Source organism: Zootermopsis nevadensis, unplaced genomic scaffold (assembly GCF_977971745.1).
Source record: "Zootermopsis nevadensis isolate Lab colony 2312 unplaced genomic scaffold, Znev_1.0 Znev_ptg000028l, whole genome shotgun sequence".
In the NCBI taxonomy this organism is placed as follows: domain Eukaryota; kingdom Metazoa; phylum Arthropoda; class Insecta; order Blattodea; family Termopsidae; genus Zootermopsis; species Zootermopsis nevadensis.
Window position 1 is genome coordinate 4,836,232 of NW_028259160.1, and position 26,722 is coordinate 4,862,953.

At 38.7% G+C, this 26,722-nt stretch overlaps 1 protein-coding gene and 1 long non-coding RNA gene across 3 annotated transcripts in view; one reads left to right on the forward strand and one right to left on the reverse strand.

Moving 5' to 3' along the window:
• Positions 1-24,931, forward strand: LOC147872330 (uncharacterized). Its single transcript, XR_015537383.1, has 2 exons — positions 1-208; positions 24,840-24,931. It is a non-coding gene; the product is annotated as an uncharacterized LOC147872330 (long non-coding RNA).
• Positions 1-26,722, reverse strand: part of LOC110836398 (dipeptidase 1) — a 164,679-nt gene that overhangs the window by 16,566 nt on the left and 121,391 nt on the right. For both annotated transcript variants that reach the window (XM_087357071.1, XM_087357070.1), the window contains 4 exons: positions 8,837-8,993; positions 7,791-7,923; positions 4,226-4,376; positions 2,574-2,643 (listed from right to left, as the gene is read on the reverse strand). In XM_087357071.1, the coding sequence (XP_087213197.1) occupies positions 2,574-2,643; positions 4,226-4,376; positions 7,791-7,923; positions 8,837-8,993 (511 nt within the window). The remainder of the gene's footprint in view (positions 1-2,573; positions 2,644-4,225; positions 4,377-7,790; positions 7,924-8,836; positions 8,994-26,722) is intronic.

The window sequence follows — 26,722 nt, forward strand, 5'->3', positions numbered from 1 at the left end:
CCAGAACCAAAATCACAACTGAGGAGTGCAGACGCCAAGTAATCTGACGCTGGACAATATCAGGTAGCCTTCAGTGCACACAAAAGAAACGTCGAACACTGACTGAGATGTTGAGTCATCCGTTGTCATCGTGATCTTTTAGAACTGCTAGTGCTGCTACATAGAGGCTGAAATTGTTACAGGGGTGATCAGACTGTTCTGCATGCATGTGAGTAAACGTACGGATGTTTATTTAACACATTCAGTTTGTCGCACACTGATCATAGTATAAGTCCTTGTTACTGAAACGCTGTACGGAAGATATGTTTGATGCCATATACTTTTACTTCCCCATAATAAGTAGTAGCCAGATATTCTTAGTTTTATAATCATAATCATCTGCCTCCATGGATCAAAGCCCTTGAGAAGCTAATGGTAAAAAAGTTTGTCCCACTATACGCCATGTAGGCGCTTGGGGGGAGAGGAGGTATAGCTCCTCCCTTTCTTAACCTCGGCACTAGATGGTGAGTGGTCAGCATCACGCCCCGGCCGGCTTTACCCCCGGGAATGGACCCCGGTACCCATTGTAGAGGAGGCTGGGTGGGCCCCAGAGCCAGTCTGGACGCAGAGGATAGAGGAAAAATCCTCTGCCCCCGTCGGGGATCGAACCCCGGTCGTCCAGCCCGTAGCTAGTCACTATACTGACTGAGCTAATGGTAGATTAGGTAATTAAGAAATTCCGAGCTTTTGTGAAGTCTGATGGTGCAACACAGTGTTCATGTGCCTCCCCCACTGGGCCCTATCCTCAAACGGTTGGATCCAATCCACCATCTTGAACACTATTTCTCAAAGATCTATTTTAAATGGCTGATGCCAAACCTAGAAATTCGTATAGAATTTAGTTCAAATAATAAAGAGATTTTATAAGCAAGATTTGTGTGTTTATATACCATAGTGAAATGCAGAGATAATTTTTATTAAATTTCAATTACAATTACACAGAGTTTAACGCAAGTGGTATCAATACTGAAGGACTATTAGTAAAAACTGAGACACGTAAATTCATCTAGTTAGCCTACAGTTGAAAGGGCCTTAGTACGAAACACATTAGTATCCCGGTTTGAATCTTGGCTGGGTTAATGAGTATCCTGAACTTGTTTATGGCTTTCTCTGTGTCTTCAGTTGAATGCCGGGATATTACCCACAAATGGACCACATTCACCCCCTTCAAAATACTTATATGATAAGCATTCATACCCTGACGTCAATATACACTGCATAACCTACGCAATTGAAACAGCATCTTTATATAAAATAAAAATTAAACGAGAAAACATTGTTGAGGCCTTTTCGAATTATTTCATACTGGAGCGATGGATAATTATGTGTTGCTTGGTAGATGTTTTACAGGGATAGTTGGGGGTAGTTTAATTTTAGAAAGTAGGAAAAGGATAAAATACTTTAAAGTGCCTTTACATTCGGTAAACGCGGCCAATTTTCTGTCTAGCTGAGCAACTATAAACATTCCAAAGACTAAACCTCTACCATGCAGCTAGCGAAGAAGAGAGTCCCCGAATAGAAATTCGAAATCAGTTTGATCAGAAGTATTTGTAAAATGTATTGATACAGTTGTCCAGAAAGAGGTCAGTAAGTGGCTTCACCAATTTAAATCCTGGGACTAGGTCCTACAGGGAGAGCTCGCAAGCAATTAAACACTGCAATGCGATAACTATTGGAAAACAACTTGAATTAAATCCTACCTCAATCCACTTTACACTTCAACACATCGGAATGCTGCTATGTTTTGCATTCAAATTACTCGACAACTAAAACTGGTTTTACTGTACATCCATTCTTATACTCCAGTTCGTATATTTTTGTGGGTATGTTTGTCGAAACTAATTTAAATCCTAAAGATGTAAACAAAATCCCATTTAACAACTTTCGCTTGTGCGCTGATAGGACTCGTATAATTCAGTACGGGATTTAATTATAGAAACTACAGTGTTCAAAGCTTTCTTTACTTAAGTGCATAAGCTAAAATAGTAATGTGGACTATAGTCTTTGAACCTGTATAAAGGATATCTATTATACTTTATACTAAAAGTCTAAATCACAAGTTACCAACGAGATTAATGTTGGGGTTTGTATTACCCGATGTTTTATACGGATGTAAAACATGGTACTTGACTTTGTGGGTGTTTGAAAACAGACTGATGAAGAGAATATTTGGAACTATGACGGAGGAAGGAGAAAATTACATAAATAGGAGCTTCATAACTTCCCTCTTCATTATTTAACATGATACGAGTAATCGAATTAAGAACGATGTTTCCGTTGGAACAGTGAACATATCGATATGAAAGGCATCCTACAAGTAAATCATGCTTCATTCAAATCAGCTTTCATAACAGAAAGGTTGGAGATTGGTTCAGCACCTTTACAAACACCTTTTGATGTGCTGTCAAATACAAAGTTCCTTCTGAGCAAACACCTCTTAAACCCCATGGCAACGTAGAAGTTTGGCGGGGAAATGTTTGCTGGATTTATGATCAATCTTATTTCGTCAGCGTTTGACGTTAAAATTCACTCACCTTGCCAAATTCCGTTAGACCTCCGTGCTCTGGGTATTTCCCTCGATGTTCAACGGACGAAGAGTCGGCCCTGCCAGCAATCAAACGAATGTATATTAAATTTCCGTTGTTAAATTGTCTCAAAAATCAGTCTGACGAGAAAGTGAAGTAAGCAAATTGTAAAGAGAAGAATACAGGTCAAAACAGTGGTGATTCGCTTCACTTACCTTCCAGAGCTGTATGGATCGAATCCTTGCAGAATTGATTTATTTTCCCCATTCGCTTTAGGTTAATTTAATAGAGGAACTTGGTGTTTTTGGCAGCTTTACAGTGCTTTCAAATAGTGCTCGATCGTCTTTTACTAAAGCATTACTTATTCATCAGTAACATTATATGTCACTTTTGGTGTATGTGCCTCAGATTTAATACCCCTGTGATATAATCCCCCCCCCCACAAACTGTGATAAATCTTCAGCATAAGCGCCTCAATATCTTCCAGTCGTCGTATCGTGATAACAAATTCAACTTTAAGACGATGCGGTGGCGAAAATAGACAAACGTTGTCTCCGAAGAAAGTGCTAGAAGGTAGTCAAAGTTGGGCGTTCTTCAGCCATTGTTTGAGCAATAACCAATATTAGAAGTATCCAATTATGTGAGAAATACGCTTAGAGCGGCCGATACGTGCTGCAATATTCCTTTGATGCGGATTTGTAGTATATCTGTTACCATCTTTCTGTCATAATTACGGTTGATGTAACGATATTGGAATGGGTGTTGAGAATTATATCGCTTGTTTCAAGGGACGCGAAGTTTATTCGTGAAATTTGTAAATTTATGGTGGCAACTGTCATCATTACTGTCATGTGTTGATTTCCTGCCTATTAGCATTGAAGTTTCCATGGTTACTGTGCACAGAAGTGCTGCGAAGTTCGGCGGATGGGGAGAACCGAGACGAGATTTTCTATCCGTGATTCCCTTCTCAAGTGTCTTATATAACTAACACTGTCATCTCCAGAATGAGGTATAATTTCAGTAGCTAACAGCAGCGTACAGAAAATTAGAAACGTACTCTAATCATCAGTGGCGTGTATAACAGCTGTTGTTTATTCTAATAATTCACTTTGGTATACCAACTGGCAAAGGTATTTAGCATCCAATTGAGGTACTACAGAGTAATCATGATTGATGGATCATCAGATTATGACAGTATATTATTCTACTCTCCTGACAACTCCCTATAGAGAGAGGGAAAAATGTAAAAATCTTGTAAGTAGTTCTGTTTTGGGATGTTTCTCCTTGTAGTCTGGTAGGCGTTTACCGACGTTTCAGAGGTGCCTGCCGCCACCATCATCACTAATCGTCCTGATGACGGAGGCAGAAAGTACCTTTGAAATGTCAGTAAACTTCTACCAGACTACACGACGCAGCAACACAGAAAACAGCCATCTTCATACTCGGCGCCTCAAAACCTGAAATCTCACTAATCTTGAGTCAAAATGTCTGGACTTTTCGAATCATGTACCTCGTAAACAATTTAATATATTTCCGTCGTAGTAACGAGCCATTGACTTTCTGTTATCGATATCGAAGACTCGGTGAATCACGTGCATGTTGAAAATAACTCTGTGCTCTTAAAATCTCGAATGTGAATGCTTAAATGCTTTATAACTTACCAAGGAGTATTGCATGTATGGGTGAGCGTCATGTAACGGACACCAAGGTCATAGAGTATCCTGAGTACAGCCAGACTGTTGCCGATACTGTGGCCTCCTTCCACGCCGATCAGAGAGGCTATTCTATTGTGCTCATGTGCTTTTATTATTTCTGAAACAGAGAGACTTGTTACTTCAGAGGACTGACTGACCTAATTGCTAATTATATTATTAAACATGTGAGTAACTAAGTAACTGAGGAAGTAACTCACTGATAGACCGAGTAAGTAACTGATAGGAAAAGTAAGTACGCAAGTAACTGACTTACAGACTGAACACGTGGTTATTTAAGAGGTAAACAGATAACTTGCTGCATGTAACACTTTGAAGCCCGAAGCTCGTGTAAATGATATTTAAAAATTCAGTTCTTACCTCAAAGAAAACAGGCACAGTGGTTCTTTATCAGAAAGAAAAATTATTCAATGTTATTTAAGGAAATAATCACTGTTTACTTTGCGAATCATACGAAACCAATGAATATATTCTGTGTCCAAAATACAAGGTTGTTGGTTGGTGAAGTAGGTAGTATATATATTTACCATGCTTTACAGTTTTAAATAAGGCAGTAAGTAATTGTAGTAAGTAATTAATGACAGACTGACGAAGGAAGTAACCACTTACTTTCGAATTAACTGACTAACAAAGTAATTAACTGACAAATTAACTAAATAAGTGAGTAAGTAGGCAATTAACTAACCACGGACAAGGAGATGGTTATTTGTATTTTTCGTGGAATTAAGCAATCAAAATACAAAATCCCTTTTATGAAAATCGAATGTTCGTCAGGTACGGGTATCACGAAACCTGTCAAATTTTCGTGTTCGGGTCACTTCACATTTCCATAATCCATTACACTAATATTAACTTTATATTAACCACTTCCCGCAAGCGCCTACATGGCGCGTAGCGAGGTAGCTTTACTTTTTTTTTTACTTCTTACTTATCTTTACGTATTTGTTTGTGTTTTCTATTTGGTTTATTTCCGTAAAAGTTTCTGTTCAAAATATATTTTTATTTTCTTTGTCCGTTTCACATGTTCTTCCTTATCTAGGCGCAAAATAATTAATAATTGAATTCAGAGTGACACAAAGTTTTCCACAAGATACTCATAGGATGGGGGAATTTAAATTAAATTATAAGTTAAATTATCACGAGGAATAAACTGTAACATTTATGTAGCATCAAATTAAATAAATTTGAGAAGACGGAAATAATAAAGTGCGGTAGATGTGTCGTCATAACTTCCGCTTATCGCCTGAAAGGACCGTGAAAAATCTAAGAAATACCAATAACTTTAATCGGTTCTAGGAAGAGATTCGAACCATGTGTCTGCCGAATCAAGGCCATGCTTTGTACAGCAGCAGCTTCGAGCGATGGAAATGTATAGTGTGTCATTTTGTTTCTCTGTTCCCATTAGAGGTTTTGTATTAATTTGAAGAGAGACCTTGTTTCATCAGTTTACATACGTTGTTCAGCAAAAGAGGTCCTAATTGTCGGTTTTTATTTTTAATCAGTTTTAAAAAAGTGGAAGAGTATGTATGAAACATTGTGTGAGCGGCCCCTGATCAGTTTTGCACTACTTTGTTCATTTAATTTGCCCCCCCCCCCAACCTAAAAAAGAGATCGATATTAGCACAAATCATGTATCTACTTGTCATCCATTACGTCGGTTTTGGGCGCGTGCGAAACAAAATTCTAACGTGCTTTTGGAACGAAAGGTTTCATAAAATCATACTTTTCCTATTGAATACTGTAATAGATGTGGCGTCTAAAACACACATGCACAGATAAGTGTTTGCTGTCTCAGGCATGAACACAATTACAGTGGATATTTGATTTGTAGTGCTAGATTTCGAAAAGATGGTAGTCACTTCTAAAACTTCTTGACGATGGTGAAGAGTCAGTTGAATAAAAATTTCCTTGGATATTATCCATCGTCTAGTAAATATAAAACGTAAAACGACGTTTCGGAGATGGGACTCTATGTCCGTCTTCAGGTTCCTACACAGTTGAGATAGGGATTAGCTCTATCTAGTGGGCCCAACTGTGTAGGAACCTGAAGACGGAGATAGAGTCCCATCTCCGAAACGTCGTTTTACGTTTTATATTTACTAGACGATGGATAATATCCAAGGAAATTTTTATTCAATGGTAGTCACTGTTCTGCGGTAATCGGTAGATAATCCCACCAAAGTTACTGATGTAACATTTAGGAGAACTGACGTTAGTACTTGGGAAAGAATATTATTTGGCACAGAAGATAGCGAATGCTGCGCTGGAAATGTGTGAAACCGTACTCTTTGGGTAGGTTACAGTGCTTTTGAAAGTCATGGCTTATGCAGCTTCGAATGGAGCAGGAAGATAATGATTGTAGGATCTGAAGTTTTCATGGTGGTGAGTCTGATGAAGGCTGACTTCTAGGTTGTTGCGACTTCTAGTCTAGTAGAAGTTTGCCGACGTTTTAGAGGTCCTTACTACTTTCTTTGTTTTTAATTTCTTCTACGTACTTCACACATATGCTGATATTGTTTTAAATTTACTCCGATATTCGTGTTTTTAAAATATGACATATTTAATCCAAGGTAGTTAAAGATGTTGACCTCTGCAGTAACTTCAGGTTCTTAGTGAATGAGAGGAAGAACACGTCAGTACACAGTGTACAAGAGTTTACGTCTGAACGCGACCTATCCAACGCGTGAGATTAATTTTCACTCAGTTGTTTGAAATTTGTATCATGCGGTGCATCCAATTCCATCAAATAATCTGATTCAAAATACTGACTTCTATTTCATCACTATGCAGTTCAGTTGCGATTCAGTTTAATGAAAGGTCACATCATCTTCATTTTTAAAATATTAATATTTCTAATCTCATTCAAGTCAACTTGCCAGAATGCATTTCGAGACATATTTCCTTATTCACCTGTGACAAAAAAATCCGACATTGCCTCGTCTGGTGAACCGTTTCTGTTCACGGGTTTTCATAAAACATGAAGAAAAGCGTGAATGTTTGCACCACTGAACGCGGTGGACATTTCCAACACTTCGTATAACATTTTCTGATTTCAATGTAGTGTGGTTTTTGACAGATGGAACATGTGTCAAGGAATTGGTCGCGAGACTTCTCAGTCATTCTGTAGTTGCAAATCGTACCGCAGTGAAATAACTTAGTTGAGCAATTACTGTAGACCGTCCTATTGGACTACTAGTTGTATCAACAAGTATGTTCTATTATGTTGCAAAATTACTTGTGTCAAAGGGGATGCCATGTTGGTTTTGGATCGTATGTCCACTCTATATTACGTTCTGGCTGCAGGCATAATAATTAGATATTTTGCTCTATATACATGAATTATAAAAGTTATGTTTTTACATTGTATCTTCCACTTTTGTTTTACTTTTTATATTTAACTCCATGTTAAGTTCTTTCTTCTTTATTTTTCTGTCTTAAATCAGACTCTTACAAATGTACAACATGAAGAACAGTAAACGTGATTAAATTTAATCGATTGTAACATATATTTTACCTTTCGCAGAGGATGCGAACTGCAGATGTTGTGCGTACTTATCAATGAGTCGTTTTATGAGATCGATTTGTTCGAGTGTCAGTTGAACGGCGTTCAGATGTTGCGACTCGCAGGGAACGTACGCTGCCCAGAACTGCGAATATAATTCAGAAACAACTAGCAGAGTTACAGACAGACAAACTCATAAATGTATTTATTAAGAAACTAAAAGCTCGAACCATACTAATTAACAAGAGTAATGCTACCCTAGTTTCAATATTGACTGAGCTATATGGGCTCGTGATACTACACGTGATTCTCTAATTAATTAACTCTTCGATGAAACCTTTTTTTTCCAGATACAACGGACTAGACTTACTGCCCTGTTCCGATTTTGAATTAATTTTTAAAAAACTGATACGCCAAACAAAACAATACAGAAACATATGGACATATACAATCGTGATGAGGGCTAAATTGAAGACACAAACCCGATATTTCTAGCTTAAAGTGATTTTCTTTCTTTTATATATTCCTGTTACAATTATTATTTTGAGGTTATATGTATTTTTTTTGATTTCTCCGTCGTCTAGGTGCTATTTAAACCGAATCTGCTAGTCCCGTTGGTTGAGCTAGTCTCAAATCTAGACTATCTCGAGCAGGAGACCCAAGAAGCTAGTCTTTTAATAAAATCTTCTCGGGCAATCAGCCGCGTCAACTGGTGACAGTAGTAAACCGACGTTTCGGGAACCAACTGATGATGGGGACAAAGTTGGTTCCCGAAACGTCGGTTTACTACGGTAACCAGTTGACGCGGCTGATTGTCCGAGAAGATTTTATTGATTGTACTCGCCGCGAAAGTCTCAAATCCTAAGCTAGTCTTTTGTTCTCTTTTTACCTGAAGATTAAAGTTGAACCAAGTTCCGAAACGCTATGGTCTAAATAACACCTAGACGATTAATGAAAACACAAAATATCTGATTAATTTTCAGATAAACCAAGATTGTTGCTAAGACAAATGGTGCGTGTGAGTTATCGCAGCAATTTTTATTTGTGTGTTTGTTTACCTGCCCGCCGACCATTCCTCTTCTCAGCCTGAGAAGGTCTGTGTGTGACCAGGCGCTCTTCGACCAGGGGACCACAGATCGCAGATCTGCGTTGAAGTTAAATTCTCGAAGTTGATTGTGGACAAATTTTCGAATATTCCACGGAAGATCGTTGTGTCTGCAATGAGTCAGTGAAATGCAACTGTCCGTTACTTAAAATTATTTTAAGAACACACATATTATTGTAAGTTAATCTGATTAATTAATCAAATCACCGCAGCCATTTATTCAATTTTTATATCCCAGTGATTTATTTCAGTCAAATTAGGCACACATTCTTCAGTCGTACGCTTTAACCCATTCATTATATACGTCCGGATATTCATTCAAGCGTTAAAAACTCTAGTTCATCTTATTCATTCATTATCAATTCATTTCAGTTTTTCCAGTGCGCTAGTCACCTGTCAACGTGACTTTCAGAACATCGTGCATTATAACACATTTTCGTGTTTACATAACATGGCACCAGATGGCACGAAAGACGGCGTCTGTGCGTTCTTTTACAATGTTCCCCTCTGATTTGTGTGAAAGCAGGTGAAGTCAACAAGCTTCTGCTAACGTAAGCGTTGGAGTGGAAAAACGGCGAGCCATGTGACTGCGGTGTATATAAATCATGGCGGTGTCTGTAGGCGGCTTTCTCGTTCATCTGTTCGTATGCAGACGGCGGCGACCATAAAAAAGTGTTCCTTCTCTCTTCGCAGATATTGCCTCCAGCTAGAGGAGTCACAGCTGATATACACGTACTTACATCAATCACGGCCACACTGTTTCTTTGCATGTTGTTTTTACTTTCTTCCTTCCGATATTCGGTGTCTTTCCCCGATTCTATTGCTCGTCCTTTCTTTGGTTTTCCTCCCTTCATTTTACCAATAAACTCAGGATGGTGTCAGGACAAAGATTTGAACCACGAATCTCCCGAATGTTAGCCACCACAACGTGACGTTGGGTTCCAAGTTATTTGAGGTTATCGCGACGGTAAAGATGTCGATTTTGGTCTTCTGGTTTATAACGCCGTGTGGATATAACTTTTCGAAGAAGCAAGATTTTATTTTCGGCTCTGAAGATGGAGACAGTATGTTCCCCGAAACATTCGTATCTACCTACAAATCAACATGGCATTACAACGTCATGTTTTATCGGCATATTCCTGTTTTCTTTTATTCATCACATCAGTTTCATTTTTGAACTACACGAAATATTTGGATGAATTAAATTTCTACTATTTATGTAGTAATGTAGTAGTTAATCGGTGAGAGCGGATACCGAAACCACAAGCCGAATTGCAATGGACAGACGACACGCACACTCACTGAAACTGCGTCTATACACTACTTCTCTCTGGTTGAGTGACACAACCGAGTTAAACTGCTCAATATCTGCGTTAGTCTATTCTGCCCTGTTCACGTGCGTACCTATTCATTGAGAGACAATAGACTGTTTGACAGGCATGGGTCACAGTCATTGTGTTAAACTGGAAGCCGCGTGCATGTCACAACAGTCCAGTGACAGCGAAAATGTGTTCGTATTGCATTTCATTACGCCCGGGGGGGGGGGGGGGGGGGTTCGAATGTCTGAGTTCATGGGAAGATGTTTGGATTTAAGAGACGCTGCAGCACGTAACATTTGCAATTGTTACATGATAAAATTATTTGTAAAACCTACAGAGTCGCCTTCTGGTGTCGTCAGTTCCATAGGTGGTCAGGAATTTTCCTGCTGCAAGATAGCCGATTGCTTCTTTCACAATACCTCACCAGCTCAGTAAAGTCAAACAAAACCTTTACTATTTACCTGAAAAATCTAAAAACTTCTACCAGATTACAAAGTGCAATAACCAACCTTCATTCTCGCTGCCATGAGAACCTGAAATTTCAACAGCCATCTCGTAATTCGTATTCTTCTCTTGATATGACATGTTTCAGTTTTTATAAAACCATCATCAGGTGTAAAATATTTCTAAGAACTTAAAACTCAATTATGATTTCTGTAGTTTCTTGGTGATGTTTCATTACGTTTGTTTTTCCATTTCGGGACACTCACTCCTACATATTTGGTATGTTTTATTTTTATTTTTATTTTATTGATACTTTCTAACTATAATTTATATTTTTTGCATTTTATTCTCTAAATTCTTTTATAAATTCTTTCAAATTCTTTAGTGTTTCTTTCAATCATTTACTTACAGGCCGATATGTACATCTAATAACATTTAAGAAAAACAACACCTTCGCCCAAAAATGGAAAAAACAAACGTAATGAAACATCACCAAAAAACTACAGAAATCATAATTGAGTTTTAAGTTCTTAGATATATTTTACACCTGATGATGGTTTTATAAAAACTGAAACATGTTGTGTAAATGTTCCGAAATGTAAATCGATCAATCGATAAGGAACATGAATGATATTTTATTATCTTAATTATAAGAAATTTTAAATATTGTGATCAGACGGATTAAAATAAATAATTGTTTAAATCTACAACATGTTCACATCGCTTTGTGTAGTCTATGGGAAGTCCACTCCAGTGGGGAGGCTAACAGGATGCAGTGGTAACGCTTCAAAACCAAATGTGTAAATAAATTAGTTTACGCGAGGCAGTCTAAATGACAGTGATTTTGAAGTGTATTTAGAGACCGCTGCAGTGATTCTGTGACGACTGCGATGCGTGGTTCAATGTGCTTCTGTGGCCTTTAATGCCTGTGTTTGCGGTGATTTTAAAGCCAGTTATAATGTTACTACACCATGATTTATAGCACGTGTTTACTGTTGGTTTAAACATCTCTGTACGCAGTATTAAAATATTAAATTGGCTACAGTTGTCAGTCTGCGCCAAGGCAACTGTGAATCAGATGGCGGCGTGTTAACACACTGGGCATAATAATATAACTGTCTCGGGCGATTTGCCGGAGAAGTCCGACGTTTCGGAGACCCGTCACTTTCTTCATCATCCTGAAATGCGCCGCTTCTGATCCGGACTGATGCGACTTACACAGCCAGAGGATTTTATCACATTTAGACTCCGTGAAAGCTTCAAGTCTTACAGGTATAAAATATGTCGTAATGTATGCATTTGTTGGTTTAACACGACATTCTATAAACACTATTATTGTTGTATTGTTTTCTTAAGAATAATGATCACAGATTATACCAACATTGGCAGTGATGGATGAGACGATGTCACGTAAACGATGTGAAGTCGATTCTCAGTTCTTACCGCAAAGAAAACAGACACGTCTAATTTACAACGGTTGGTTTGTTAATACTGTTTAGTTAAATAATCGATCTTTTACCTGAGAATCGTACGAAGTCTCTAAATATATTCTCTGTGGGCAAAATGAAAAGTTGTGAAATATTAAAAGTATGTGGTGTACATAGTTACCACTGTGCTCTAAAAAGGTTAAGATGACTGCTTTATTGGTAGATTGCAGGGTAGAAGAAGGACGGTATCTGATCCGATTTTTGTAGTTACAGGGTATGGAAACTAAATAAGCTTGCGGAAAAGTGGCAGTTCGGAATCACGATACTCGGTCAGAGGAAACTCTACGAGTGAGTGGAAATATTCAAAGGATTACGGACTAATGTGCGTTTTGGGTGGCCACGGACTGAATACGTGTTGTTAAGTAGCAGTTTGATTAGTGTGTCCGGGACAAATAAAGTAGAGGTATTAATCAAATGTCATCTGAGATGATGCAGTTCAAGAATGTCGTAGAGCACAAACGAAAATTTTCGTGATGAAATCAAGAAAATTCTGGAATGTTGTGCCAGATGCATTCAAAAGCACAGCGACTAAATAGGAAAAAGGAAAATAAGATGTCGAAGTACTGTGTGACTTTGTCATCATTTTAAGTACATTTCCTTTTCATTTTTCTTTCGCAGTTTCAGATATGTATTGTATACGCACTGTTATTTCTTATAGTAATTCTGAATTCAAACAGATTACAAGGCCAATAATCCGTAATAGTTGATGATGATGTTACATCTTGTTGCCAACTTCTCAGATGTGATAACCTGTACTGATTAATTTAGTTCTTCTCAGAATGAAATTCACGTCTCTGGATGTATTGATTTAATTTAAAACAGGTTACTTCAATGTAATTTTGACGAAATTAATTTGCGGCGAGTGCTAATTTAGAGAATGTGCAAGCAAGCAGGGTCGATTAAGCTAACCGGCCTGTTATATGGATTAAAAGTGGTAGCCAGTATGAAATTATCGTATTATCACTGCTTGAAGTTACGTTACGATAGGCTATCCAAACGCTGATGTGGTTTTATTACCAAAACCAATAGTTTTGGCATAGAGGAGTCTAACGCATCATAAACATTCGATTCAGGTAAACGACATTATTTTAAATATTAGTGGTATATTTGTTTAAACCAATACGTGTTTATTTTAATGACAACTGAATGTGTTTAGTCCACTTATATCTTTTTCCCAGACTTGTATGGACATGAAACACGGATAACGAGAGATAATGATAAGAAAATTCAAGTGTTTTAAATAATGTTTCAGAGACATTATATCGGATGAATGTGGTTTTGGAAGAAACAGCAAAACAAATGCATGAGAGGAGGACGGAATTTTTAACCCAACGAGGTTACAAAAGATAAACGAGACAAATATATTGATCACGTTCGAAGAATTTAAGGAGAAGGACATGCAAAATAAATATTTATTGAAACCAAAGGAACGAGGAATTGAGGATTGCCTCTAAATTAATCGTAAGGACAGTAAAACGAATTTGGAACCGATACAGTTAAGAGATGATATCCGTGACAATGAAGAAGACGAATGTGTTTTCTGACTCTAATAAGATTTAATATGTATGGCATTTTTGTGAATATTAAGTGGTTTGTTGATAAAACATACAATCTTAAAAGATTAATGCAGTATTTCTTAGACGAACTTACATTAAAATTGTCTGCATATTAATTGAAAATTTTCAGTAAGCTTAGTGGTGGAGACTAAGGGAATTTCTCGCCCCTCTTGCTGTAGTAATATCCATACGGCTTCGCGTTCCATTATCCATTGTGAGGCAAATAGTCGTCTTCATATTAAACAGATGGCTATAATTCTGTGGCTTCCTATTCATTTTGGAATTTCTAGTCGCTCTTCTTGTAAGGTAAATGACGGGGTTTTAAGCAGTTCTGACACGCTGCATAAGAATTAAGGTTCTATCAGTCTTTCCAGGTGACATTTTTCATTTATCGATAGTTCTTTTAGTTCAAATGCTGTTACGCTTTGCCAGTAAATACGAAAATGAGCGTTAGGAGAAGTTTTTTCCTCTGTGTATCCGTCTGAATGTTTGACTGAAATTACTTTATGGATTTCAGTTAAATTTCGTAGGTGATGTATACAGTAACAATTATCACGTCATATTTTGAATTTCGTCCTTACCTGCCACATGTAAACCGACATAAAAGAGAATTCAGATCAAATTGAATCCATGTTGTCAAATACAACTAGTCGTGTGAGAGGATTAGTGCATGGCACATAAATGACAAAAATAAAAACATATATCTATTTAAAAATGTTTTGGTAATACGCTGCATATTTAACAGTGATGCTCATTACACTTTTATTATGTCTATTTGAAAGAAATACACAGATGTAGGCCATCATATGTTGATATCCAATATAACAAAGAATTTCTATTAAATTACTATTTTTACTGTTTGTGATATTTGTAATTAGTCCTTTCAATGGTTTATGTAGCGCTCATTTCTCTTTCTCTCTGTTATCAATAAATTTACGTACATCAGCAGTAAATGAACATCAAGACCAGTAACACATTCTGAACCACAAAAAATTCATTCGGAATATTTTCTCTGTAGTTTCTGAAATTAAATAGCAAATTTGTACTTTACAACTGATAACGGCATGTTCCTTTCAAATGCACACGAATTCAGCGATATTAGTAAATTTATGGGATAAACTTTAAAACAATAGAACAAAATCAATAATCAAGCAGCAAAATCGACATGGAGTAAAGCGTTGAAGTGAAGTTGTTCTGAACTTATCATTTCCAACCCATTATACACAGACAAACGCACGCATTCGGACGTTTTTAGACATAATCCATTCAATTTATTTTCAAAGTGAGTTTAATCACATCCGTCTTTTCTGAGATGAACAATGCTTGAAACATTATTTCCACATAGCCTTCTCGCCACTGGACCCAACACGAGTCAGTTGGTTCCAATTCACAGGCTCATATTTCATTTCCTTAATTCCCATTTAGTATTATCCCAACATCTACATCTAGGTCTCCCAAGCGGTCTCTCTTCTTCAAGTTCCCCGACTAAAACTCTGTATATATTTGTCGTCTGATTGGCCCGCCCATCTCATTTGCTTTCATTTGTTCACCCTTATGAAAACACATCTTAAATAATCCAAGAATTAATCATACATTCGACAGTACGCAAGCGCACAAAAGCATGCTTGATTACCCACGCTGTTGGAACTTGTCAACTTTCTTTATGTAATCCCTACCCGACGCTTACATTTTATATGAATACACGTTTCAAGTTCTGTCTAATGAGACATGTCTCATTTGACCCGCGTCAGTCCAGAGGATTGTTTGCTGGCGGCGTCATTCTGCAAGCATAATCATTAGTCCTTCCACGAGCTTCCAGATAATTCGCTAGCCACTCGTCCTTCACCCCCAAGTCACTTTAACACTATCCTGTCACCTATTCAACTTCCTAGGTGCTCTTTAGCGACGTGTAAGACTTAGTGAGGATAAAAGTGGCACATGAGATGTTTACGTCTCAACTATGTAACGCCCTGTTCGGAAAAAGTAAATGAAATTCCGATTTTGGAGAGGTTCTGTCCATCTGTCCGTATGCCCATGTGTGTATATTGGTTGTGTAGTCCATACCATCGATCCAATATGTCTGCTTTACATCACAAAATACTTTGTAAAAAGTTAATATCTTCGTTGCATTTAGCTATTAATTAAATTGTGCAATAAAGATGAAAAGTGAAAGATAGTAGAGGAAATTAAATGATGGCGGCATTTATATTACGATCGTATTTTGTTACGATGAAAACCAATAACTGGTATCCATGGTGTAGGTTATGGCATCAGAATACACTGCATTGCATACCCATCCGTTTCAGTAAAATAACACATGATGAAAATGGCCGTATAGGTCGTAACATGTAGTTCGTGTTTACCTTTCAGTAATTATGAGTCTATCGACGGTTATTGGGAGCAACATTTAAATAAGTTTCTTTTAATTGGAATAGACCCCCATAAGATCTACTTTACACCAGTTACACAGAGAACCTCATTGGTTTCTTCTCAGAAACAACTCATCCCAGTGAACGTTGGTATGTTACACAAAATAGAACACATTTCACTGAAATTACAAAAAACAAAAACAAAAAAACAAACAAAAAAAAAAACAAAACAAAAACAAAAACAAAAACAAACAAACAACTTTAAAGCCAAATGGTAACTATATCTGAAGATTTCTGTCTTCTAGGTTATTGCGCTGTGTAGTCTGGTCGATGTTAACCAACGTTTCAGAGGTCATACTGCCTCCGTCATCAGGGCGATGACGGAGGCAGTATGACCTCTGAAACGCTGTTAAACATCGACCAGACTACACAGAGCAACAACCCAGAAGACAGAAATCTTCATACTCACCGCTGTGAGAACCTCAAGTCTTACGTAACTATATCTCTCTCCTGTAACTCTTGATTTTGTATTTATGGGTTTTGCATGAGTCTAAGTGTAAACAGGAATATTTTTTTAAACAGCGTTAGCGAGTTGATGTTTCAAATCGTGAAGTGTGGCGTTTTTTTCGTGGTACAGACAGAATTCTTAAATAATATTTAGACGATATTTGGTTTAAAAAGTTAAATGATTTTTGGTGTTTTGGTGTCAAAGGAAATGCAAGGGAAAGTAATTTGTTCCTCCTATTTGGAATGTGATATTTGCAGTAATTGATTATTCGTTAGAAGGAGGCAGACACACAGTTAAGGATAAGCGAATTCCCTTATGCTTGTCTTTCTTACAAAACCGGGATAGTATATTAATGAAGTGCCTACGGGAACAAGGAAACAAGTTAGGGAACATTGTATAAGGAATAGACGTACTTATGATCTACATTTGACGTAAAATAAATATTGCCCACATTCGCCTTGTCACTTTCGACTTTATCGTCTTACATACGAGTATATAATAAGTATTTGTGGAGTGGGGGGATAAATTTTATTGGAATAAAATATTTTTAATTTTGCCTATAATTTCAGAAATGGAAGAGGTGTCAACATCTTTAAGCCTCTCTTTAATATTTTACGTGTGATAATCTGGGAGTAATCTTTCGAAGCTCAGAACTGTGTTTTGCTGCTGGTCTTTGTTTTAACTGTAATTAGGTTCGTTATTTGACACAGCAAATTCAAACGCAAAGAAATTACACAGAGTCGTATACCTGCCGGGATATGCGACGGATTATGTAATGAACGTGCGCAAACACTGTTGACACTGAAGTGCTTCAGTGACGAGTTATAATACCAGAGGCCCTCTGCTCTGAGGTCAAAGTTCAAAGCGTTATTTACATACACAAACGAGATAAGAAGATTAAAGCTTACATTATTTTAGTTGGCTCCTCTGTAATTTATTAATGTTGTGCTTTTTCTGGTTCTTATACATAAATAATGTTTACTAAACTGAAATTTACATCCGTTAAATAAACAGAATGAAGTACTGTTCTTTTAATTTGTGCATTTGCCACGACGAATTGACTTATGGTTCAATTTGAATATTCTGTATAAATTAAGCTTTCAAATCAGAAAATAGTATCTTGTGCATTATTGTATATAAGTTATTCTCGAATTGTGTTCCGTGAAACGTCTTGTTAAGTTCCGTGATGGATTCTGAGGATAAAATCCTGAAATAGAAGGCCCATATATTTTATCAACGATACATTATATGTAAGTTTTCTATATTTTTTCTCCTTCTGCTCTCCGCCGATTACATTCAAACCTGTTCCTACTCAGAGCAGTCTTTTGGATTGTCTCTCTGGATACTCCCACACACTCCTTCGATTTGTATAGAAGACAATGTTCGGGCGGTATTATTCATTCTGATAAAGTGGTCTATCCATTAAGCTGCTTTACGTGGTTGGGCTTCTCGGCAGTGTGAGCGTATGTGGTGGTTTTCTGGGTGGTTGCGTCGAGGTCAGCCTCGAAAATGAAGACAGTATGTTCATTAAAAATTTTGTATGCTGCGAAAAGACTACACTATGCAACAGCCCAGAAGTTCGCCATTTATTTTTGTACATTTTTTATTATTCCGTTTGGTTACTTCTGTATGTCGCCATGTTTGCATTTGTTCGGTCTAAAACGTCTCTTGTCACTACCAGCGAGCTATTTTACTAGTGTCATTGTTTTTCGTAACCCGCACTACTTACAAATAAAAGCAAGAAAACAGAAATTATTTAATACAATTTTAAGTTTTGTCCTTTTAGTAACTTGCTTTAATGTTTTGTTACCGTCCAATTTATTCTTTCATATCTATGTATTTTATTATTTAAACTGTAGTGAAATATATTCTACACGGGATAGACGAGAACATAAAACCTAATACCATTTATTAACTGCGAATAGCGGAAATCAAAGTTCTCTACAGAATTATGTACATCTGTTTCCATAGTAGCGGATTCAACCAACAAAAAGGCTTTCAGCTTTGGTATACCTGATACAGAGTTTTATGCTAGGGCATATTTATCTTGCGCAGTTCAGATGTGTCAATTATTTTTAAAACATAGATTGAATTTAATTTTCTGCCCTAGTGTGCAGATGGCAGCACTGTATGTCAAAATGTGTAATTAACAGCCCTCCCAGCGTTGAAGTTAATGGAAAAGTATCAGTACTAATGAAGTGCATTTAAAGTGGCGTTATGTGTGTCATCTAGTGGAAAGTTGGTAAATCATTGCCGCGGAAAATTATTTCGTATCTGTAATATATGCGATAGTAATCATCTACTAGACTGCTCTGCGTGACAGTACGTGAGACAGCAATCCATGTCTACAGTCAAATCTTCAGACCGAGGGATGTATCTCGGTATTATACGTATAATTATCGTCGCCTACCACCAACCGATGTATTTTAATTCACAACTTCAGTCGAAGCGTTTCGGTGTGTATTTAGTCAAAGTGAAGTATGTTATTTCCTAAGTTCCATCCCGTCAACACAAACTTAACGTATAACAGTTAAAGTTTACAAGTTAGAATGACAAATTACTGCTTCTGTATGTCGTCACGTACATAACTGATGGTCTTATGATGGCATAAAACACTTGCCTAACGTAAGTTTGTCTTGCTTTGGATGAAAGGGAGAACATAATATTAGTTTCATTGATGAGTATTCCAAATTATAGTGGATCGGCAAACAAATTGGAGTGTGGGTGACGTCACAATTCTAAAAAGAATGATAGCGATTTTACCAGTAATTGGAAATGAATTTGACTGTTGACGATCTAAGCCCCTGATTAAAATTGAAACCTGGGATAAATGTTTTCAGTAAGGTATGACCAAGACTTTGTGGGTGAAAGTAGAAGCTCTGCGCACTTTTAACTTGGGTGTTAGGAGGAGGTTAGTGATTAGCTTCATCTCCGGGGAAAGTGTTCCAAGTATCCATTAGACAGGAGGAAGGGTTGGTTCCAGAGCTGGTTTGGTAATAACAAATTTGAGGCTGGTTTACTCGGATTTTAAAGAGGAGAGTTAAAATCATATGTGACTGTTGGTGGTCCCACTGAAGACACCCTCGATCCTTCTGTGCCTGGCGAAATACGCTTAGGAACCTCTACTGCAGGCACCAAATCAGATTCGACGCTTTCATGTTTGACGTTCACGATCAGACGTACTTTATTGAAATTCCTATGTTTGTTTGCTGCAGTCGGCGCGAGGCAAAGTTTGTCATGGAACTTGTAAGTTCATTATGGCTTGAAGCGCATTATTAAAGTTGAACAGGGAGACGCCTGGTTCCGTACTTCCAGCGTGACGTTCATACGACTCTCTAATTACTGCAGCCCGACCAAACACGGTCGTGACGGTCAATAAGTCAGACAGCTAGTTAGGCAGGATTACGCAGACAGTCAGGCACATAATTAGATTGCTACATACCCCGAAATACAGATAACCAATCAAAATGTAGATTCGATATATAACCAGTCAGATACACGAGTTGTGTTGGAGACTGGGGAATTTGCCAGTCAATAGGCATTTTATTTATCTGCAAAATTTGCTGTGTATATTTGTTGAAGAGTGATAGAATATGGATATTAACGTGTAGGTTACTTATTAATTTTATCGTGCGGAGTTTTTATTGAGATTTGAGTAGCCATTTAGTCAAGACGTTTTCAGCTTTTTATGGGACACGAATATTTATTACTCTTTTCACAACATTCAGCTACCTGCCTCTATCCTGAGCCACTTTGATTTATCCCACATCTTGCCATTTTACTCGTAAATATTTATGTTTAATTTTAATATCCTTTGATCTAAATATGTAGGCGATCAACCATAAATGGCATTGATTTTAGTATATTACAATCAGGCAGACATTTACGAGATTTAAGAAATGTTTTGTGTATCGTCCGGTATTATGAAAAGAACACAACGTTTCTGAGGCTGTCTCTCTTTCCGTCCTCCGGTGAAACGTTAAAACATGCCTGCTCAGTCGTGTTCCGATACAAAGACCTAGTTTTAATTAGCAGAGCCGGCTTGCAAAAAACTGTTCGTATTTAGACCAAAACACGAAGAGAAATGCCCGAGAGTATGTGTCAGTTTAATCCTCGGTCTGTTTTCTTAGGATCAGGTAAGATTCCAATTTTCTCGCCCATATATCACGTTCAGTGCATCAAGACTGGACATCCCAAGGCGTCTTAGCGCTGTATTACGTAGGTCATTGTTGCAATAATTCTAACCGAGATCATTGTTGCGCAGAAATGTGTTCCAGCAAGGACCCTCGGCTATGCAGAATGCCTACCTGCACTGGAAAAACGCGACATACAGATAGGCATGAACGAGCCCGTGAAGTGTTCTTCCCTCGCAGAGTGCTTAATAATCGACTATACATACATGCGCAATACGACTGTAAGGAATGGGATTTGTTACCATGGTAACGTATAGTAAATAACATTGTGCGTTAATCCACTTTGAATCCCGTGTCCATCCAAGCATATAGGCGTTGAATAGCTTCCAGGATTAACGTTTAACATGTACAGTTAACTGTTACTCATACGTACATCAGGGGTTGTCAATCCACAGTCCGTGGATCACATGCGACCTGCGTAGATTTTCGGTAATATATGATGAAAAATAGTACCAGACGATACGCTAAAAAAACGTCGATATTTGGCAGAACCTATCGCCGTAAGAGTTAAGCTTACTTAAAAATGAAAAGTCAAGAATTACGAGTCTTATTGATGATAACGTGGCGGAATGAATGCGAATGGAAACATACATCAGATCCGATATTAAAAAAGACACGAACCAAAAGCAGTGGAAAATATCTCATTAATGACTGATTTCGTCAGAAAAAATTATCGAGTTACAGACAATGCGTACCTGTTCGCAGTGGTAAGTTATTAGCGTTTTTAATACTTTGCCATGATTTCATAAAATTATCCTTATTTACAAACTAGCGGCCCGCTAGCCGGCTGAATGTAGCCCCAGATCTTAGAAAGGGCAAGAACCCCTGATGTAGACAGAAGTGTCTCACTGTAGTACATCGTTAATGATCGCTTCTACTATCAAATATGTCGGTTACGGACTACATCCATCATTGAATTTATCCGTAAATATTACATAATGATTACAAACTCACAATTCTATGCTGTTAGTGGTAGTTGAAATGTGTAATTAAAGTTATTATAAATTTCGATGTTTTCGAAGAGATGGCAATTTATATTATGGAGTTCTATGTTTTGACACCCCATAAACTCTGAATGTGGAGACGATAAGTTCCTCCGAATAGTCGTTAATCACATACAATACTTCATGACGTCATAGCTTAGAAGCCCGCAGTCAAAACCTTCCATGCTGCAAGAACCTCAGATGTCAGACAGTGAGGGTTACGTAATTATGGACGCACGCTGTAACTGTAATGTCTCTCTTCGGCTTGATGAGATATGGCTTCAATGCAGTAGGCGGACAGCCAGTTTATTGACTTTATTTAATATATGGATACCCCTACTATATAGACATCCCGCGCAGGCGATGGCTAATTTACGCTGTGGCAATATTTGGTCCGTGTAAATTACTTCCTGACGGAAATGTTTACGGCCGCTTTAACGACACTGCAATGTCACAGTCACTTTGCGCACCTTGGCCATATTGTGGACACGTGAGGCGGGAGTAACGGTCTGTCAGCTGTGTGGCTCGTTGAATTAATTTATCGCGGGCGCAGATCCATAGATACAAGTATAATGAAATACAGGCGCAGAACTGCAGAAGAGACAACAATTAATTTCTCTTAAATACGTGTTCACCGTGTCGAAAAATGTTACAAATAAAAGTTTTATGCCATGTATTATTTTTATTTTATGTTGAGTTGTTTTTGAGGAAATCGATGACAAAGTATTACGTTTCATGTGCAATAGGAGTTATATTAAAAGAAAGTTTTCCCGACACCATCAGTGTGGAAATTCCACCCCCCCCCCCAAATGCTTGATATAATCGAAATCCGTAAATTAGTTTCGGATGGAGAAACATGCCGTCCATATTATGCGTTCATTCCATATGTACTGTCTGATAAGATTCTCGTGGCTGTGGTCTGCGTTGTGGCGCCATTTGGATACGTGTTTCGTAGGAACGTATCTCTTTGCATCTTCAGTCTGATGTAATCTTCGACCCTGAAGATGGGGACGATATATTCCTCCAAAACGCCAGTGACCAAGGAGACACCATAGTGTCAGAGAGCAGAAGACCACACACGATGTCTCCAGCATCGTGAGGAACCGCAAGGAATTGTGTAAAACACTTAGGCTCCGAACAAACATGAGGATAATCAAAGCAAATTAATTTAAAAACATACTTTACATTCTTGGAAGATGTTGATTTCTTGGACAAGTAGTTGTCCCAAAACCTTGCTGTAGTTTTCTGAAAAATCAATATCCATTGGCCTCCTATAATCTTCTACCTCAGGAGGTTTTCGCTTCTTTTTGACTAAGAGTATCTGGCTTGCGTTAGATCGAGGACCTAGGACCTGTCTTCAAGAGGGAACGAATAATTCTCGAGTTCTGAGATTATATTCAGCAAGCTAGCAATGAATGCCGCTATCCGCTTCTGTATGAAGCTTTGTACATAAGCTAGCTCACCCACGTAGGCTCTTCTAGGAGAGAATATGTCCTTATAAATTTGAAAAGGAATTGAATGATCTGTTTGGAGCGTGGAATGATTCAAGTACCTTACCACTTCTCTCCTTTACAAGATCTATCATTTGCTTTGCCTTCGTGGTTTTACAGACGATGATAAAGGAAACAGTATAGAAACACACAGAATGGCTTTTACCGTGATTCATTATTAACGCTGGTCCTGTTTTCGAATGCTGACACCGTGTGGAAATGACCCGTGTTGTCGACGTTTCGGAGTAATATGCTGACTCTGACTGCAGGGTGTAAGTGAAGTGAAGTTCTCTGAAACGTCGTTGAAATAGCCACTAACACTTGATGCTAGCATCCCGAAAGATGATCAACGTTAATAAAGACAAGTGAAGAGTGACAGGGAAAAGAAAAGGGAGGAGAAAAGAATGAATGAAAAGAAAAGAAGGGATAAGAGAGAAATGTCTAAAGGAAGGAGTAAAATAAGAAAGGAAAGAAGGAAGAGGAGAAATGTCAAAATGGATGTGGATGTCTTGCATCTAGAGAGCTTGTGTGAAAGACTTACTGAATGTCATATTGCTTTAAAGCGACGCCAAACTTCTCATGAACGCAGGACGCTTTAGATGCGTGCTGACTACTTATGAGAAACGTGCAATGGCACCGTTTATAAGACACAGAAGTAGACGAACCTTGAAGCGTAAATGAATAACGTGTCAGATGAACAAAAAGTAACTCTGAATTTTAAAAAAAATGCAAAATTCTTTTTTACCTATTTTACAAAAAGTTGTTTTGGAAACATATAATTTGTCTTCTATCTTTCTATATTCTTAATTTCCTTATGGAAAACGACATTTTTATTTCTTCTTGCCATGAAGGGACAAGAATATTTTCTTTGAGAAAATATTATCATTGAGGAGCGTGGTCCATCTGCGTTAAGTTTCTTCATTTACTTTCCTTTGTGAATAATCTTCTTCAAGAGCCTATCCGTTCCGGATGTTGGCGATCAGCATAGCAATTTGAGCTTTACTGACTGCTACTTGAAACAGCCCTCCAGTGGACATCGAGAACCAAGTTGATTGTACTAGGGAATTATAATGGAGTGGTTTCCCGTTGCCTTCTCCACCGCAGTATCACAGCCGGTACAATCAGTATGTGATTGTCGCCTGTGAATATCTGGTGACGGGCCTTTAGGGAAGTCATTCTTCAATACCCTCGCCCCAGTAATGACATAGCTGCTGCCCTATGCCATCTACCGTGACCATGGTAGAAGGACCCTTACTACCCCTGGGTTCAAGGGGAACCCGGAGTTCGCGTAGGTAGGGGCACTCACATCCCTGAAGTAGGACTATCTCCGAAGAGAGTTCCTACCCGCTACAATAAGTATTCTGCAAAGCATAAAAACAAAAATGATGAACACTTACACTTCGGACGTGTTGTTGGTACAGTTAGCTCCATCTTCCTGGAACCAACAACCAGCTTATCCAGAATAGATTTAGCAGCAGCATGCTTAGCTTTCTTCTTTGACGGTCCAGACCCCATGGCAGTTTCCCAATGCTTGATATTGTTTCTATTTTGGGCTTGACTGTATTTGGCTGTTATATTTAATAATCTACTTGTATATTGTGACGTAGGTTGGTAATTACGCCGGTTATTGTCAACCCGGGGGCGCCACACTGCCAGCACACCGGTCGCCCCCATCCAGGACGTCTATCCCGAGGCGATCGCGCCTCCGTCGAGTCCTTTGACCGTATCTGACGCATCGTTAGTGGTGATCCTGCGACTGCCTTTGCTGCCTGTAGCTTCAGGGCCTGTCCGAGTGCTTCATTGAGGGATCGGTCCCCGCCCATTAGAAGGTGTTGCTTAATCTCCCGGTCTCCCAGGCCGTCGACGAAAGCGTGAGCGGCCTTCCTCTGCAAGAAATCTGCGGGAAGCTCTACGAACGCTCGGTGGGCCAGCTTCTCTATCGCTGCTGCGAACTCCTGCAGGGTTTCGCCCCTCCCCAGCAGGAATGCCATGCAGGATGTCGGCAGCTTGCCCCTGAAGTACGGCAAGGAGATGCGTGACCTTCTCGCCAGGCGTCCAGACATTGTGTTTGGCCACAGCCTCAAGCTGCCGATGGAATAATGTCCAAGACGTGGATTCGTCGAACTTCGGTGCTTTAACGTGGTCCGTGCCACCCACGAACGTTCCGGCCTTGTTCGGGCCTCCACCGCCTGCAACCGTGTCTCGAGCTCGCGACGCGTAGTCTCTTAACTCGTCGCTTAGGACCTCGGTCTTCTGATTCACAACCGACACCACGCCCTTTAACTGTCTGTCGAAGTTGTCGGTGATCCTCTCCTCCAATTCCACCTGGCTGCACCTCAGGGCGCCTAGTTCTCGCGAAAACTGTGCTTAGATTATCCTTTCGCTGCTGCTGGGTGTCCGTAAACTGGTCCTGCAGCTGTTTCTGGCTGGCATCCATCTTGTCTTCAAGATTGTCCTGAAGCTGTTGCTGGTTGTATTTCCTGCAGTGCAGACTCTATTGCTAACAATCCCACTTCTGACACCAGTGTGACGTAGGTTGGTAATTACGCCCGTTATTGTCAACCGTTGCTTTTTGGAGTCTGCTGCCTTGAATACGATCCGACACAGTTTTCACACGCTCAACACTTCGCTCGGTCTAGCTGCCGCGGTGCCCTCCAGCTGACACTCTGCTCGCTAGCTCGCACTCGGCCGCGCCCAGGAATGCGACCCAAGATGTTGAAAGATCTAGGCGGCCCCTCCCCTCCAGCGCGAGTCCGCGACACTCACGGCGACACGTCAAAATATGTTTAGTTAACCTGTTTGTGTAATATTTTTCATTATTTATTATTATTGTATGTATTATCAGTGTTTGCCTGCGATTGGCTTCTTGCTGATGGCAAATACTTAAATAAATGAATTGAATTTTCTCTGCCAGAGTCTACTTACATCACTTTACTCCGTTCCCCTCCAGTTTAATTTTACAGAAAGCCTTTGTTCCATTTATTCTCCCATGCGTTTTATGTGTCTTGAATTAGGTCTTTGTCCGAGGACAGCAATGTCACAGTTTTCGTCTTGACAACCAAGAAATTTCTGTGCTGTGAATTACCAGAAGCATTTGAAGCCGTCGTTGGTGACCAATTAGAGTAATGGACAGTTACTAAAGAATTAAAATCTTATGAACTTGTCTTTCACTGCAAGGAAGGAACGTACATTGTATTTGTGAAAGAGAAAACATTTTGATGTAAGGAAGAGGATGTCTTAGGAGTAGGAACGTACACAGTTCGTAATTTCATAAATTGCTTCCAATAAATAGAATTCACCTCGAAAAACTAAGTGTAAGTGTAGCACGAATGGAAGAAATGTATCGTGCTTGTAAATAACTGGTCGTCAGATATCAAGAGAAGAGGACTACTTCTGTGACAGTCATATGTGAAAGGATAATATTAAAGTGGAACTATAATGTTTGTAAAGGAGGAAACCGTCGTTAAACCTTCAGGACTCTTAACCGAGT